General features: G+C 43.8%; 1 protein-coding gene across 6 annotated transcripts in view; it reads right to left on the bottom strand.

Moving 5' to 3' along the window:
• The window catches only part of KIF13A (kinesin family member 13A), a 208,647-nt gene extending 203,411 nt beyond the window's left edge, over positions 1-5,236 (bottom strand). For all 6 annotated transcript variants that reach the window (XM_037842486.1, XM_037842482.1, XM_037842487.1 and 3 more), the window contains exons 1-2: positions 5,048-5,236; positions 4,670-4,760 (exon numbers count right to left, since the gene is read on the bottom strand). In XM_037842486.1, coding sequence (XP_037698414.1) covers positions 4,670-4,760; positions 5,048-5,102 — 146 coding nt within the window. In that variant the 5' untranslated portion in view covers positions 5,103-5,236. The remainder of the gene's footprint in view (positions 1-4,669; positions 4,761-5,047) is intronic.
• Positions 5,237-14,050: the final 8,814 nt, after the last annotated feature.

Raw genomic sequence — 14,050 nt, 5'->3', positions numbered from 1 at the left:
CTATAAGTGACTGCCTCTGGGGAGAGAAATGAAGAGGCTGTTTTAATCATAGCATTTACAAAGAACTAGTTCACACTTTGAACTATGTGCATGTATAACCATGTGCATGTATAATATCGAATTAAAAAAAAACCCAGAGCACAGGTTCTTACCCATTAAACCTGTGTATTTCAAATTATTACTTGTGAAATCCATTCAGTGAATCACAACCATCTTTTTTAAAAATAAATTAGAATAGAATGGGATAGAAAATAACAAGATATTGCATATAGTAGGAGTAGTTTTTCATGAACCTTTACTCTCTCTCACACACACTCATACCCGCACACTGGGTCATAATATAAAATGTATTTTTAACAGTGGACTATGATCAAAATAATGTAAAAATCATCACTCTGAAACTACACTGCATTATAATTACTATTACTCTGGTTTTTGAAAGTAAAAGATTTCAATCTAACTCTATTTTAAAATAAAGAAAGTAAAAATGTTCATAACTATGAAAAGAGTCCATTACAATACTCCTTAAAATTCCACTAATATCATGCATGATGAATGCTCCTTCCAATACTAGTGAAACTAAGTCTTTGCTTTCTTATAATCAACTGTAATATTTGAGCCACAGAGAATACAGACAACAGAGAACAGAATTCAAAGTCACACAAATGATTTTATAGCATGTAATCTTAATCTCTTAGGTGATTTATCTTTTTAATTTTGGGTGACTTTCACTAATATTTAAATTTTTGGTCAATGGAGAGTCTTGAACAGAAGTAACTGTCCAAAAGGCCTTTGGGATGCCAGGGGAAGCCAGATTGTAAATAACGCCTTGCAACATATAACGTATAAACAAAAAATACACAGTTGACCAAGAGGTAACTTTCTTCTGCTGACACTGCATACCTTGCAGTATGGGAAAATCGGAAAGAAACTATGAACTTTGATGCTCTTTTACCAAGAGCCCAAATTTAGCCTAATATTTCCTTTTCACTTACGTACTTTGCTTTGAATGTATTAACTTTTAATTCACTTATATAAAAAATTAAGACCCAAAACCTCCATAGAAAGTGAGTTCCATAATGTTCTTTTTATGATAGAGCTTCACTTCCTGAAAGTTAGAAGGATCAGATCAATAATCCAACAATCCATACTGGATGTTAGAAAGAATGAGCTCTTAGTATGCTGATATTTGAAAGATGTTAAAGATATTTTTGTTAAGATATACATGCGTGTGTACATAAATAAATATATGGTTACCTTTTTTTTTTTTTTTTGAGAGATAAGGAGATGGGAACAGTAGGGGTGGCAGCAGGGAAGGAAAACTTTTCATTGTATATCTCCTTATACCTTGATTTTTTAAGTATTACCCATTTTGGCCCATTAGGAATTCTATTTTCCTGCCTGAATTGCCTTCTTCCCACATCCTACTCCACTTCCCATAAACATACACACACAATCACTAGAAGTAATTTGGGGCATATATGCTTACACTTTCCTTGACAAAGGACTTTCTCTTGATCCTACAAAAGTGAACTTATGCTCTTAGCACCCACAAGATCAATACAAATGCCACCTGTCTTTGCAGACCGCCAGAAGGTTCAACAGCCCTCCCCCACACACACACACATACTTTCTTGGGTGGTCCCATCATACTGGACACCTAATCAGAATGCAAATTATGTTTGTGTCAGACACTCTGCAGAGACATGAAACAAAGTAGGACCAAGTTACCTGTCCCCAGGGAGCTGACAGCCTCAAGAGGAGAAAGAAAAGGAAACATGTGATTTCCAAATAATATGGTACTTGTAATACAAATGCACACACCTACATAATTTAACACTGAATTTTAACCACTTTTTCCTGTCTCTTCCCACACCTCTTGAAGGTAAGAATCGCGAGCTGGCAAAGGGTTTGTATTTATCTTCGCATCCCCTGTCCCAAGCATGGTAACTGCACAAACTGAACTTCATAAATGTCTCCTGGATAAAAATGCATTTTAAGAAACGAAGTCTTACAAGTCTTAATGTTTCAGAATGGTAGTCAGTAAACACTTCAACTGTTAACCTGAGCCTATGCAGTATATGATAATCCCAGAATTTTAGGGCCAAAATAAATATCTTTAACCTCACAAGCCCTGTAATCTTTTATTCCCCATGTTCTCTTGCCTTGCGTACATAAAGGGGGGAAATGATGAAAGCTGAGCCTGCTTCTTTTCCTAGAAAGCACTGTATTCTTGCTTGTTTTTATTGGGAAGACTGACAACTTTAATTCTGAACTTCCACTCATGGCTAATACATTAGTATATTCTTGCAATTCTCAGTAAAATAGTAATGCTCAATTTGACACAGGTTTACCAATACTAAAGGACCTCTTACATTCAAACCTTTGGACTTTTAGGTAAAAAATATAACAATATAACAATATTCTCAGGTTTCTACTCATCCACCCTTGCCCTGCCCTGAGTTCTATCCAAAAACACTAATAGAAATAAATTGCAAGTATAACATGAAGCATCGCTACACTTAATCAACAGAGAGCCCACAGGAGAAACTGTTTCTATTTTTAAATGCACTGTTGCTTTAAGGGAAAACCCAGTGGAGAAATATGAAACCAAGCTGCATAAGGAAAATCAAAATGCATTTAATGTCTTCATCCTTGCAAAGACAGTAATCCTCATCCACAAGCTGCACTGTTGTGTCAATTCCACTCAGTTTGTCTATAAACAGAATGACCAGTACACAGGGAGAATCCCAAATAAACAGCTCCATCCACCCCCGATCAGAGCCCTCAGAAGGACAGAACAAGAGGACATCCATATTTCAGTGCTATTCTTACAGTTCCAGATAAGAGACCATTCCAGTAAGCAAGCAGATAGGCAAATCCTGAAATCAACCTACATACCTTTACTTAAAAGAGCCTCATCAGTAACTACACTGGCAGCCCTAAAAATGATCAACTGTTTATTTAGCACTTCTAACCAACTGTCCGGTTATAATTTCTATCCCCACCAAATACAACTGCTTCTTTCCACAAATGACAAAGCTTCATTTCCTTAAACAGTAGCTAACAGAAGCACTCCGTATGGTCCAGAGTGACAAGGAGTAGGTGCCAAATCAGCAAGGAAAACAGAAGCAGCAGCTAAATAACAGGAGCTAAAATATTCTACCTGTTTTCCAGGAGGCTTTGAAAAATCTGACCCAGCAGAATTTTTTTTTTTTTTTTTTTTCTGATGTACTCTAACTATATCCAGTTTGGGGGAAAAATTAGCAAAGTGGGCATCCAATTTAATCTGTGAATGTTTTCATTTACACAAGGAATTTACTATCACCCTGAAATACACAACTATATTTCTGAAAATGTCTCTAAAAATATTATAAATTTACCTAAAAATTCAAGGATACATCCATTACTGAAAAGCATTTTACACATTTTAAATATAGCATACCTATTAACTATCACCATAAAAATCTGTGATAGGTGTTAGAATGTTTGTAAACTAGACAAAAAATGCCAGGTTCAGCACAAAACGCAAAGAACCCCCAATCAAGGACACTTACATCCTCATAACTTCTTCCCCCAAATTTAGCAAAAAATGTGCCTGAACACCTTCATGATTATAGAGTTGTGGCATTGCTTCCTTTAGTAAAAATTAACAAACCCGACTTCAGAGTTTCTCTTCAGTGAAATATCTCTGAAGAGCCAAATTCATTGAAGTGCAGACATCAATCAACAGGTGACTTTCAGAAACATAAAATCATGCTTATTTCCGGGAGGAATAATTTTGCAAAATCTCCCTTTTTTTCTTTTATATTTCTACACGCTACTGCATTGCTATATTGAATGAATTCCAACAGTTTTCTTCTTAGAGGCTTACCAGAAAAATGCCAAATATTCAAGTTATTTTAGGGCATCTTCCCATACAGCTGTATGGAACAGCAGAATTAATAAGGATCCAATAGTCTACCACTTTTCAAATGCAAATATGTTGCCATCTAGTAAATGCGGCCCCTTTTAAACATTCCCCCAGTGAATACACAGCTCAAAGCACTACTTTTGTACCCAAGGAAATCAAAATTCGGGCATTACATTCAGGCATTATCTCAAACCAGCACCAACAAAAAAATAGATTGTAAATGCTGCAGGCCTGAGCCTGCATGGTACAGGGCTGTTTTGCTTTATTGTGGGGTTTTTTTTTTTTTCTCCCTCCATTGTATACACAGATCCCCTAAACAATTCTGCCAAAGGAAACAGTGCGATGGTGGAAAGACTCAGGGGCGCTGGGTTCCGCGAACAGTAAGACCTTGGGCTGGTCACTTGCAAGCCTCCGGCCTCAGTTTTCTTATCTGTAAAATGAGGCCATTGGACTAATCATCTCTCGGGTCCCTCCAGCCCCCTGACTTTCTAAGTTCCTCGAAGCCCACCGGGGCACAGCTGACTCCTGCTGGCTCTAGCCAGAGTGTCCCACCCGGTGCCGGAGCTCTAGGTGGGAAGAGCAGAAGGGGGTGCCAGGGCGAGGAACTTGGACTTGCAACAACAGACGCGAGCGTGCGACAAACTTGAAACCATCCTCCTAACATTAGAAAAGCGCACTCGCATTTTTCCTGGCTCAAACTCGTAGGAACCCTGCGTGGTGAGAACCTCCTCCTCTCCCTTTCTGTGCCCGCTTTACCTTTCTCCCTGTTTGGTGTTAGAAGGAGGAGGGTGCAGGACCGTCTGATTCCCTTCCATCTCTACCACGCACTTGGTGTTCAGTTCCAGTTCTGAAAGCAAAAGGAAAAACGAGCGTTGCAAAGTCGAGCATCCGTCCCTCCAGCCCGCCTGGGCGCGCTGCGCGGGGCTCTCTCCCGGGGGAGGCGGCCAGGCTGGGAGACGGTGAACCTGGCGGTCCCGGTCGCTGGAGCGAGTGAGGGAGCTGCCCTTGCCCGGGCTCCCTGGCCCCGGCCGCCTTCTCGCCTCCCGGGCCCCGCGTCCCCGCGCCCTCGCAGTTTCCAAAGTTGCCCCCGCCCTCAGCCCCACCAGAAATAAAAAAGAGCCGAAAGCTCCTCACCTCGTCGGTTCATGGGCCGAACTCGGACAGCAACTTTTACCTTGGTATCCGACATGTTGTCGGCGCTCGCCGGGCCGCTCGCGGCGCCCTCTCGGCCCGAGGCGGCCCTCACACGCCGCGCCGCCGGCGCCGCAGCCGCGCGCCCCCCGAGCGCGGCCGCCGCCGCTCCGCCGTGTGCTCCGCGAGACAGCGCCGAGGCGCGCGGGCCATCCCGGGGGAGCGCGACGCGGGGAACGGCCGCGGCCCGGGGAGGGGCGGGCGGGCGCGGGGCGGGGCGCGGCGGCGGGCGGGGAGGAGGCCGGACCGGCCGGGCCCAGGCGCCGCTCTAGCCGCGCCGGCCGGGCCGAGCGCGCAGCACCGCGGCCCCTCGCGGCCGCCGCGGGCCGAGGCACGCCGCCATCTTCCTCGCCCCGCGGGGGCCCGCGCCCGGCTCGCCCGTCGGGGCCGCAGTGGCTCCGGGTAAGGCCCGAAAGGGCCGCGCGCTGCGCCCGCCGTGAGCGCGGTGGACTCCGCGGCCCGGCTGGGAACGGCGAGCGGCGCGGGGCTCAGGGGCAGCTGGAATCCCGGGCGGGAGGCATTGTTTCCCCGGGTGGGGGCTCCCGGGTAGAGTCGGCACCGGCGCCTGTGCGGACCCTAAGGACTCCGACTTGCACTCGAACCACCTTGGGGGGCCGCTGTCAGCCGCAGACCCTGAGCCTCGGGGCGTTATGAAGGGCTCTGACACGCCGTGCCAGGTGGGCAGGCCTTACCCACGGAATTAAATACGCCTCAACCGAAACCTCAGCGCGCCGCCCCCCTCTGCCTCACAGAGCATGCAGCGGTATTTTAAGATCGTTGTGGTGAACCGAGGCTAGAAATTAATCTGTGGCTCTACCACCGAAAGATGGTGTATTTGTCAAGAGTGATCTCGCTTCCTTTCCCTTGCCTTCCACTTCTCTTGTTGTGGGATGATGTCAAGAGGCCTGCGAGGGTCATTAACTCTTACATAGGAATTTAATAACAATGAATTCTGTAGTCCTGCCAAATACAGACCTTGCTGCCAGGGCGGAACTGGGCGAATCTGATTTATTCTGTTTAGTTCACCAAGTGCTTATTAACTCTTACTGTGTGCCAGGCATTTTGAAGAGTGCAAACGAAGTCTGAACGCCAGAGCTTAGATATAGAGACTCAAGTTTTCTTAAATGCGGAAATGCATTCATTCATAAAATCGTTCATTAAAACTTGTATTGAGGATCTACTGTCTTCAGCATGCTTGTGGAGGCCACAGTCATGAATTGTTATGCATCCTGCACTTTGGAGGCACAGGCTATGGTGGGAGAAATGGCATGGGGACTCTTATAATGCTTGCAGTATGTGACAGGCAGTATGAGAGAGAGTCATTTCTGTGTCCAGCAGGTGCCAAGGTTTGACTTTAAGTGCTCCTCAACTGAGGCTACTTCTTCACTCCTGCAGTTGTTACCCCACTAGCTGTGTCCCTCTGTTTCTTTAGAAACAGGCCTTTTAAGGCCAGTTGCACCTTTTCTTCCATTCCTCCTGCCACAAGGACACCCACTGTTGTGGGTTTTGGGGATATATTGCTGAGCAAAAGAGGCAAAATTACCAACCCCTTGAGGCTAGTGATCTAGCTCTATGCATATCTCCTCAGCTTTCAGCTACTGAGACATCTTCTTAACTGACCTTCCTAGCTTTCCTTCCAGTAATCTCCTATATCCAACTTCCAGATTGATTTTCATGAAATTAAATTTTTTCCTTTGATCATGCATGCTATCTCATTGTTCAGAACACTCACCTGATAATCTGGCCTATCCTATTTGATATTACCTCCTACTGTTCCTTAAATTCTTCACTTCTTCCATGTCCTTTTCACAATCAATATTCCAGCCCCTATGCTAAAATGTTGTTCTGACTGTTTCTACCAATGGGAATTACAGTGGATTGAATTGTGTACCCCAACAAGATATCCTGAAATCCTAACCCCCGATACCAGTGAATGTGACCTTATTTGGAAATAGGGTCTTTGCAGATGTAATCAGGTTGAGATGAGATCATACTGGATTACAGTGGTCTATAAATCCAATGACTGGGGTCTTTATGAGAGAAAGGAGAGGGAGGTTTGGATACACACACAAGGGAAGAAGGCCATGTGAAGATGGAGACAGAGACTGGAGTGATGTGGCTACAGGTCAAGGAACACCTGGGCGCTGCAAGATACTAGGAAGAGGTGAGGAAGGATTCTTCTCTAGAGCCTTCGGAGGGAACACAGCCCTGCCAACACCTTGCTTTCTGACTTCTGGCCCCCGGGACTGTGAGAGACTACATTTCTGTCATTTTAAGTCACCCAGTTGGTGGTACTTTGTTAGGGCAGCTCAAGGAAACTAATACAGGACTCAAGCTCTTCACCCCTCTCACTCCCCACCCCCCCATTCTCTGCCTGATCATGAAATCCTTGGATACCTGACTAAGAAATTTCAGCTTTATGCTAATGGCAATGGGAATTGAATGAAGGTCTTGGTTTGGGAACCAGAGACTGGCATGTTCAGAACATTCTTTTAGGTTAATTAACTTGGTAACACTCTACATAGGAGTGATTTGTGCACACAGATGGCTGGTGCAGCCATCCAGATGAGAGGCAGTGATGGCATGAACCAAGCCCATGACAGTGCAACTGTAACAGAGAAACAGGTGCAGGGCATTGCAGAGATAAAAGTGGGAAGACTGAGCAGTCAATAGGATGCAAGGACTGAGGAAGGTAAAAGGTTTAAAAGTGATCCTGAGGACTGGAAAGACGATGACACCATAGAGAAGAAGACTAGGTCTTGAGGTGAGATGGCACCATGACTTTGGTGTTTCTGAGACATAAACAGTTTCCATTGGTTCTTTGCTGGGTGGTCTTTCTGCTTTTCAAATTTGTAACCCTCTCTAACTTTAAAGGCGCAGCTTAGTTCTTACTGCTTCCAAGAAAAGCTTATTAAATACTTTTTCTTCAAAACAGTCTCTGCCTTAACTCATTTGGAATCATAGCTTTTTAGAGTTGGAAAGTGTCTTTTGGGAATCTTCTGGACCTTTCTACAACATCCCCCAAAATGGCCATCCACTGTCTGCTTAAATATGCCTGGTGGAAGAGCATTCAGATTTGAAGAAGAGCCCAGCTCACTGTTGGGTGGCTCTATGAAAAATTCCTACACTTATTGTAGACTTCGATGAAGAAACAAATTTGCCTCCCTATAAAGGCCATCTGTTGATATTAGTGCTGCCTCCTAAAACTTCACACTTCAAGTCTAACTTATCTTGTACCTAATAGCCCTTTACATACTTGAAACTGGCTCTCATGTCCTTCTGAAGACTTTTGTTTCTCAAAATACGCTGTTCTGGTTACTATTGTTGGGTAGCAACTCACCCCAAAATTTAGCAGCTTAAAACAACAATCATATTATCTCGAGGTTTTGTGGGTCAGTAATTTGAGAGGGGCTCAACTGGGCAGTTCTAGCTGTGTTTCTATCATGAGGTTGCAAACAGATGGTGGCTGGAGCTGGAACAGTGAGGGACTAGAAAAGACTCAATGAACAGTAGTTATTTTGTCAGCAAGGAAAATGTCAATAAATTACACAAAATTTAGCTGTCATTAGTCCCTTTCAGAGGGAGATATTTAGAATTGGTACATAGATGAAAATGTGATGGAAAATTACAGGCAGCATAGTGCAGGGAGTGAAAGCCTGGGCATTGGAGTCACCCAGCTTGGATTCAAATTCCAGCTCTACCACTCACAGACTGAGTGATCTTATGGAAGCACTTATCCTATCTGTGTCCATTTCCTGGTCTCTAAAATGGTGATAATAATAATAGTACTTGCTGTGTTAGACACACTTGGTCTGATTAGGTGTATCATCATCAACATCATCATCACCCCTATCACTATTATTTATTGATCCAGGACACCTTTGGTCCAGGTTACTTAATATTATTCGGTAGACACCACCCTACCATATTCCTTAAGTTCCTGGGGTATTGCACAGTATGAAATGAAGAGCCCTCCTTAAAACAGTCCCCAAGAGGGTAATCCCTCAACATCCTGTTACCATTAGCTCTGCTGGAGCTCCTGGGAAATGCAAATGATACACATTTGCCACAAAGAGAAACTTTGTGAACTGGCTCTTCAGGTCCGTTTGCTAGCAAGTGGGGTGGGGGTGGCGGGGCAGCACCTTCCCAGGACCCTTTCCTACCAAGAAAGTCACAAAGGGCTGGAGGGAAGGTTTGGGGAACCTCAGCTCAAACATTTGGTGAGCAGAAATCCAAGTAGGTGTCTATCTTAGAAGGAGTCATAGACCATCAGCCAGGGATTTTAACTGGGTGGACTTCTTAAGAAGAGTCTGGAACTTTCTAATTCACCCATGCTTGGCATTTTTCTTATCCCTGCCCATTTACTTAAGTGTTTAGCAATAAAGGCAAGTGCTTTTCTCAGGGGACAGCAAGGAGAGTTCTGGGAGCTCAACAGTGTCCCACTCTGGAGTCACTCTGAGGAAAAAATAAGCTCAGGGCTCAGCAAGGTGGCCAGTTGAGGTTATGGGTCTGCTGAGTGAAAGTAAAGATCTGTTGGAAAGCTGGCTTAGCCTGAGAAGAGGCCCTGGCGTGGAGCCGAGCTAGGGAAAGGCTGATGGGCTTCTCTGACAGCAAGACCTGGCCAAGACGTTCTTTTCAACCATCTCTACAATCCCCAAAGACCACCACAACTAACTGATATAGCTGTGTACACCAGTGAAAAGATATGCCTCTATGCGCTTCATACAGGAAGAGCTTGTTAATAAGGCTTTACTTCAGACACTGGAAATGCCATGGGTTCTCAAGAACTAGCAAGACAATGAATTCAAATATCCCAGGGACTCTGGAATCATCTGATTTGTGTGAGACTAAGTTCTAAAGCTATTTCAGTCAGAAGTAAGCTGTCAGGCTGATCTAAAAATTGCAAATGGCTTAAAGATACAGAGGATCAAATAGTAATCATGGAGCAGGCAAGTACTTAAATAATAGACTTTCTATAAACCTGCTTTAACACCTGATACAGTCACCTTAGACTAAGTTGTGCTATGGTGACCAACAGCCTTCAAATCTCAGTGGCTTACAAAACAGTTTTATGCCCCACTCGCATGACGTGTCCAACACAGGTTGGTTGTGTTTCTGCTCCTACTATGTTCATTGTGAGTCCCAGGCTGATGGAGCAGCCCCTAGCCAGGGCAATGCCAATTTTGCAGAAGAGAGAAAGGAGAAGGGGGCTGACCACACAATGGCTCTTCGAGTGTCTGCCCCAAAATGGTGCACATCACGTCTGATCAATTTTCACTGGACAAAGCAAGTCACATGGCCATGCCTAACATCAGTGGAGCAGGTAGAAAAATCTACAATAACATTTATATTCTGCAATGGTTAACAAGAGTGAAGACTTACTAAATATTGACAAATACCTAACATTGTTTCATTATCTCAATTAACCCTTACAATAACCTGACAAAGCACATGCTATTATTGTCATCCTCATTACACTGATGGGTAAAAAATAAAGACAGCAAATTTAAGTAACTTATGCAAGATCACACACCTAGTGAGTGATGGCCTTGGGTTTTGAATGCAGGTTTTTGAAAACCACAACCTGTACTTCTGCTACATTGTAACTGCTTCATCTGCATCCTCCCAATAAAACTGCCCATATACGTGATTGGAACATGCACAAGTAGTTTTCCTAAGGATGGTAAAGGATTTGCCATGACTCATCTATACTCTTCTGGCAAAAAAACTATGATGAGCAGTATAATAATACTATGTTCAAATTAGCATTTACAGTTTAATGCAATATGTATTCTCTGTAAAAGAGAAAATACTATGGGAAATAGAAGAGATGATCATCCTACGGGCAGTAGTGAACTAGGATGTAGGAGGAAGCGTTTGCAGATACTGGGCACAGCAGGGCACAGTAGGGAAAGTAAACCTGGGTGTCAGGCAGACCAGGGTTTGTTTTCTGCCCCTGGAACACACCTGCTGTATTTATCTTGGACAGTCAAGCTTCAAGTACCTTTTCCATAAACAGTGGGCACGGTGATGGCCATCTTGCAGTATTGTCACGAGGATTAAATAAGGTAATATATATAGAATATCTGCTTTAGTGATTGGTACATACGCAATGACAATCAGCAAATGGTACTTGTTATTATTACTGTGATTGTTTTTATTGAAGAAAAGATAGAATTCCAACAGGAATATTTGTGGAAGAGCTTTCTATGTGGAGGGATTAGAGGGAAGACAACATGTAGGCAAGAAAACAATGAAATCCTGTGCTTGAGGAAGATAATTGGTCATTGTGCACTGGAAGACTTGGCCACAGAAGAAAGCAGATACTGAAAATGATCTGGGAATGGACTTCCCTAAGCAAGAGACAGGAGGGCCCGAAGTGGGAGAAGAGCAGGGACAATGGTGAGAGAGACTGGTTGAGAGAGAGCCCCGGATGGAAGTCTCTGTCTTTACTGCAGGTAGGCAGAACCCTCTTGCCCTACCCTTTTCTGAGCAGGACCAATTGCTCATCAGAACAGTCTGCACAGCCCCATAACCCAGCCTCATAAGCCGAGTGACCTAACCAGTGGGCCCTAAACCTGGCTTACTATACTTCGGAGCCTTGCTTAAAGGGACTTCTAAGTCCTTCCCTCAGACAGGAAGTCTGGCTGGGGCAATTCTGCAATAGCCCATGCCTGGACTGGCATTTAGGAATAGCTTGACTAGGCCACCCACTCACACTGACTGCAGCCCACAACGTAAGGGGAGAGGGATTGTCCCTGGCTATTGTATGATGTTAGTTCTTGAACATGGACTCATGGACTTATTTAGAATTAGCACACGTGCACACACACAAAAGTGAAAAGAAGGCTATAAAGGAATCTGGTCAAACCACAAAGAAGGAGAAGTTCCCACAAGTTGATACATGAATGGGGGAGGGTTGGCTTTTCAACTTTCTATCCCTGATCGCTATACAATAAGAGCTCACCCTCACTTCAGACCAGCTGGCTATAAATGTGGGGTTCCTACAACAACCCTCAGTCAAGAAGTCACCAGAACAATTCACAGAACTCAGGAAAGTGTTGTATGTAACATTACAGTTTTATTGTGGTAATATGCTATAAATTAGGGCCAGCCAGAGGAAGAGATACATAGGGTGAAGGCTGGGAGGGTTCCAAACCTTCCATGTCCTCGGAATGTGTTACTCTCCTGGCTTCAATGTGTACTAACCAGTGGCCACAGCTTTTCCTGGCACTTCATTACAGGATTTTTTTTTTTTTTTTCAATCAATGCCAAGAAGATTGAACTCAATCTCCAGTCTCCTCCCCTTCCCAAGAGTTTGGACTGATAATGACAGGGCTCAAAGTCCCAGCCCTCTAGTCACATGGTTTGTCTTACTGGCATGGCCAGCCCTCACCCTAAAACTCTGGGTGTGGGTGGCCCCACTCTGAGTCATCTCCTTAGCAAAAACTATCAGGTACCCACCAAGGGCCATCTTATTAGCATAAAGTATCAGGTATGGTTCTAGCAGGTCGGAGCCCACCCTGAATAACAAAGATATTCCTAAAACCCAGGAAATCCAAAGGGTTTAGAGGTTACTTCCCAGGAGCCAAGCTAAAGGTCAGAACTCTCTTTAGGTGAGGCAACATTCGTTACTAACACGAAGGGCAAAACATAACACATGCCTTTCCTGAGGGATTTATCCAGATGTGAAGACTTCAGGTTAGAGGTTGCAGGGGTAATAACTCGTTATCTGCTTCTCAAGGAGTGCAGTGGAGCCAGTGTGCTTTAGCTTTGACTGCATAGGGATCACTGGCAGAAAGTTGAAACCCACCCCCATCCTCATCAATTAATGAATCCACTCATTTATCAAGTATCTACTGAGTACATGAGGTACTATGGGAGTTGCTGGGGATTCAGAAACAGACCTCGTCTCTGCCTTCAAAAGGCTCATGAGCAACAGGAACAGCTAGATGCAGTCAAAAGTGGGAAACACTCTCATGGTTATGTGGACCTAGTTTGGTGGGAAGCAGTGAATTACTTCCTAAAGGAGACTTCACATGGGAGGGGACATTTGAACCGAATCCTAAAGGCTGAGGGGTCGTTTTGCCAGGCAGAGGTCATTGGGTTGCAAGAAACAGACTTACTCAAATGGCTGAAGCAAAAAAGGAAGTATGTTGGAAGAGCACACCTCTTTTGGGAGGTAAGAACCACAGGTCTTGCAAAGGGCTGTAGTCAGAGCCCGCAAAGTGGTACTAAAGTCATTGCCTGGTTTTGTTTCAGCCCTGTGCTTTTTCATCTCTGCCTCTCTCTGCATGTTTAATGTATTCTCTCTCTCCAGACAAGCTTTGTCTTTTTTTCTGTACACATAATGAAAAATGGCCACCTTAGACCCCTTTGTCTATCGCCTTCTTGTTCCAATTGCCAATAACAACTACCCAGGCAGAGCAGTGAGTATTATCTTGTGTTTTGGATAAATTCAGCATAATGTTTTTTTAAAATTATTATTATTATTTTTAATTAGAGAAGTTGCAGGTTTACAGAAAAGTCATGTAAAAAATACAACATTCCAATATACCCTCTATTGTTAATACTTTGCATTAGAGTGATACCTTTTTTACAAGTGATGAAAGAATATCGAAATAGTACTTTTAACTAATTACATGTAAATATTTACAACTATTTACATGTGGTGTATTTTATTTTACCCACATACCACCCTACTATTAACACCCTGTAATAGTGTCATAAATTTGTTATAATTCATGAAAGAACGTTCTTATATTTGTACTATCAACCCCAGTCCATCGTCCACAACAGGCTTTGCCATTATACAGTCCCATTCTAGTAACACACACAACCCAAAACTGCCCCTTTCAACCACTTTCACATACATCATTATGTGATCATTGAATCCAAGCACTTTGCTTTAGGCAGATAAATTAGAACCTGAGACATAAGGTGATG

This window comes from Choloepus didactylus, chromosome 7, assembly GCF_015220235.1.
Source record: "Choloepus didactylus isolate mChoDid1 chromosome 7, mChoDid1.pri, whole genome shotgun sequence".
Classification (NCBI taxonomy): Eukaryota; Metazoa; Chordata; class Mammalia; order Pilosa; family Megalonychidae; genus Choloepus; species Choloepus didactylus.
The sequence above is the reverse complement of the archived record's forward strand: the minus strand, read 5'-3'. Positions and strand labels throughout refer to the sequence as shown.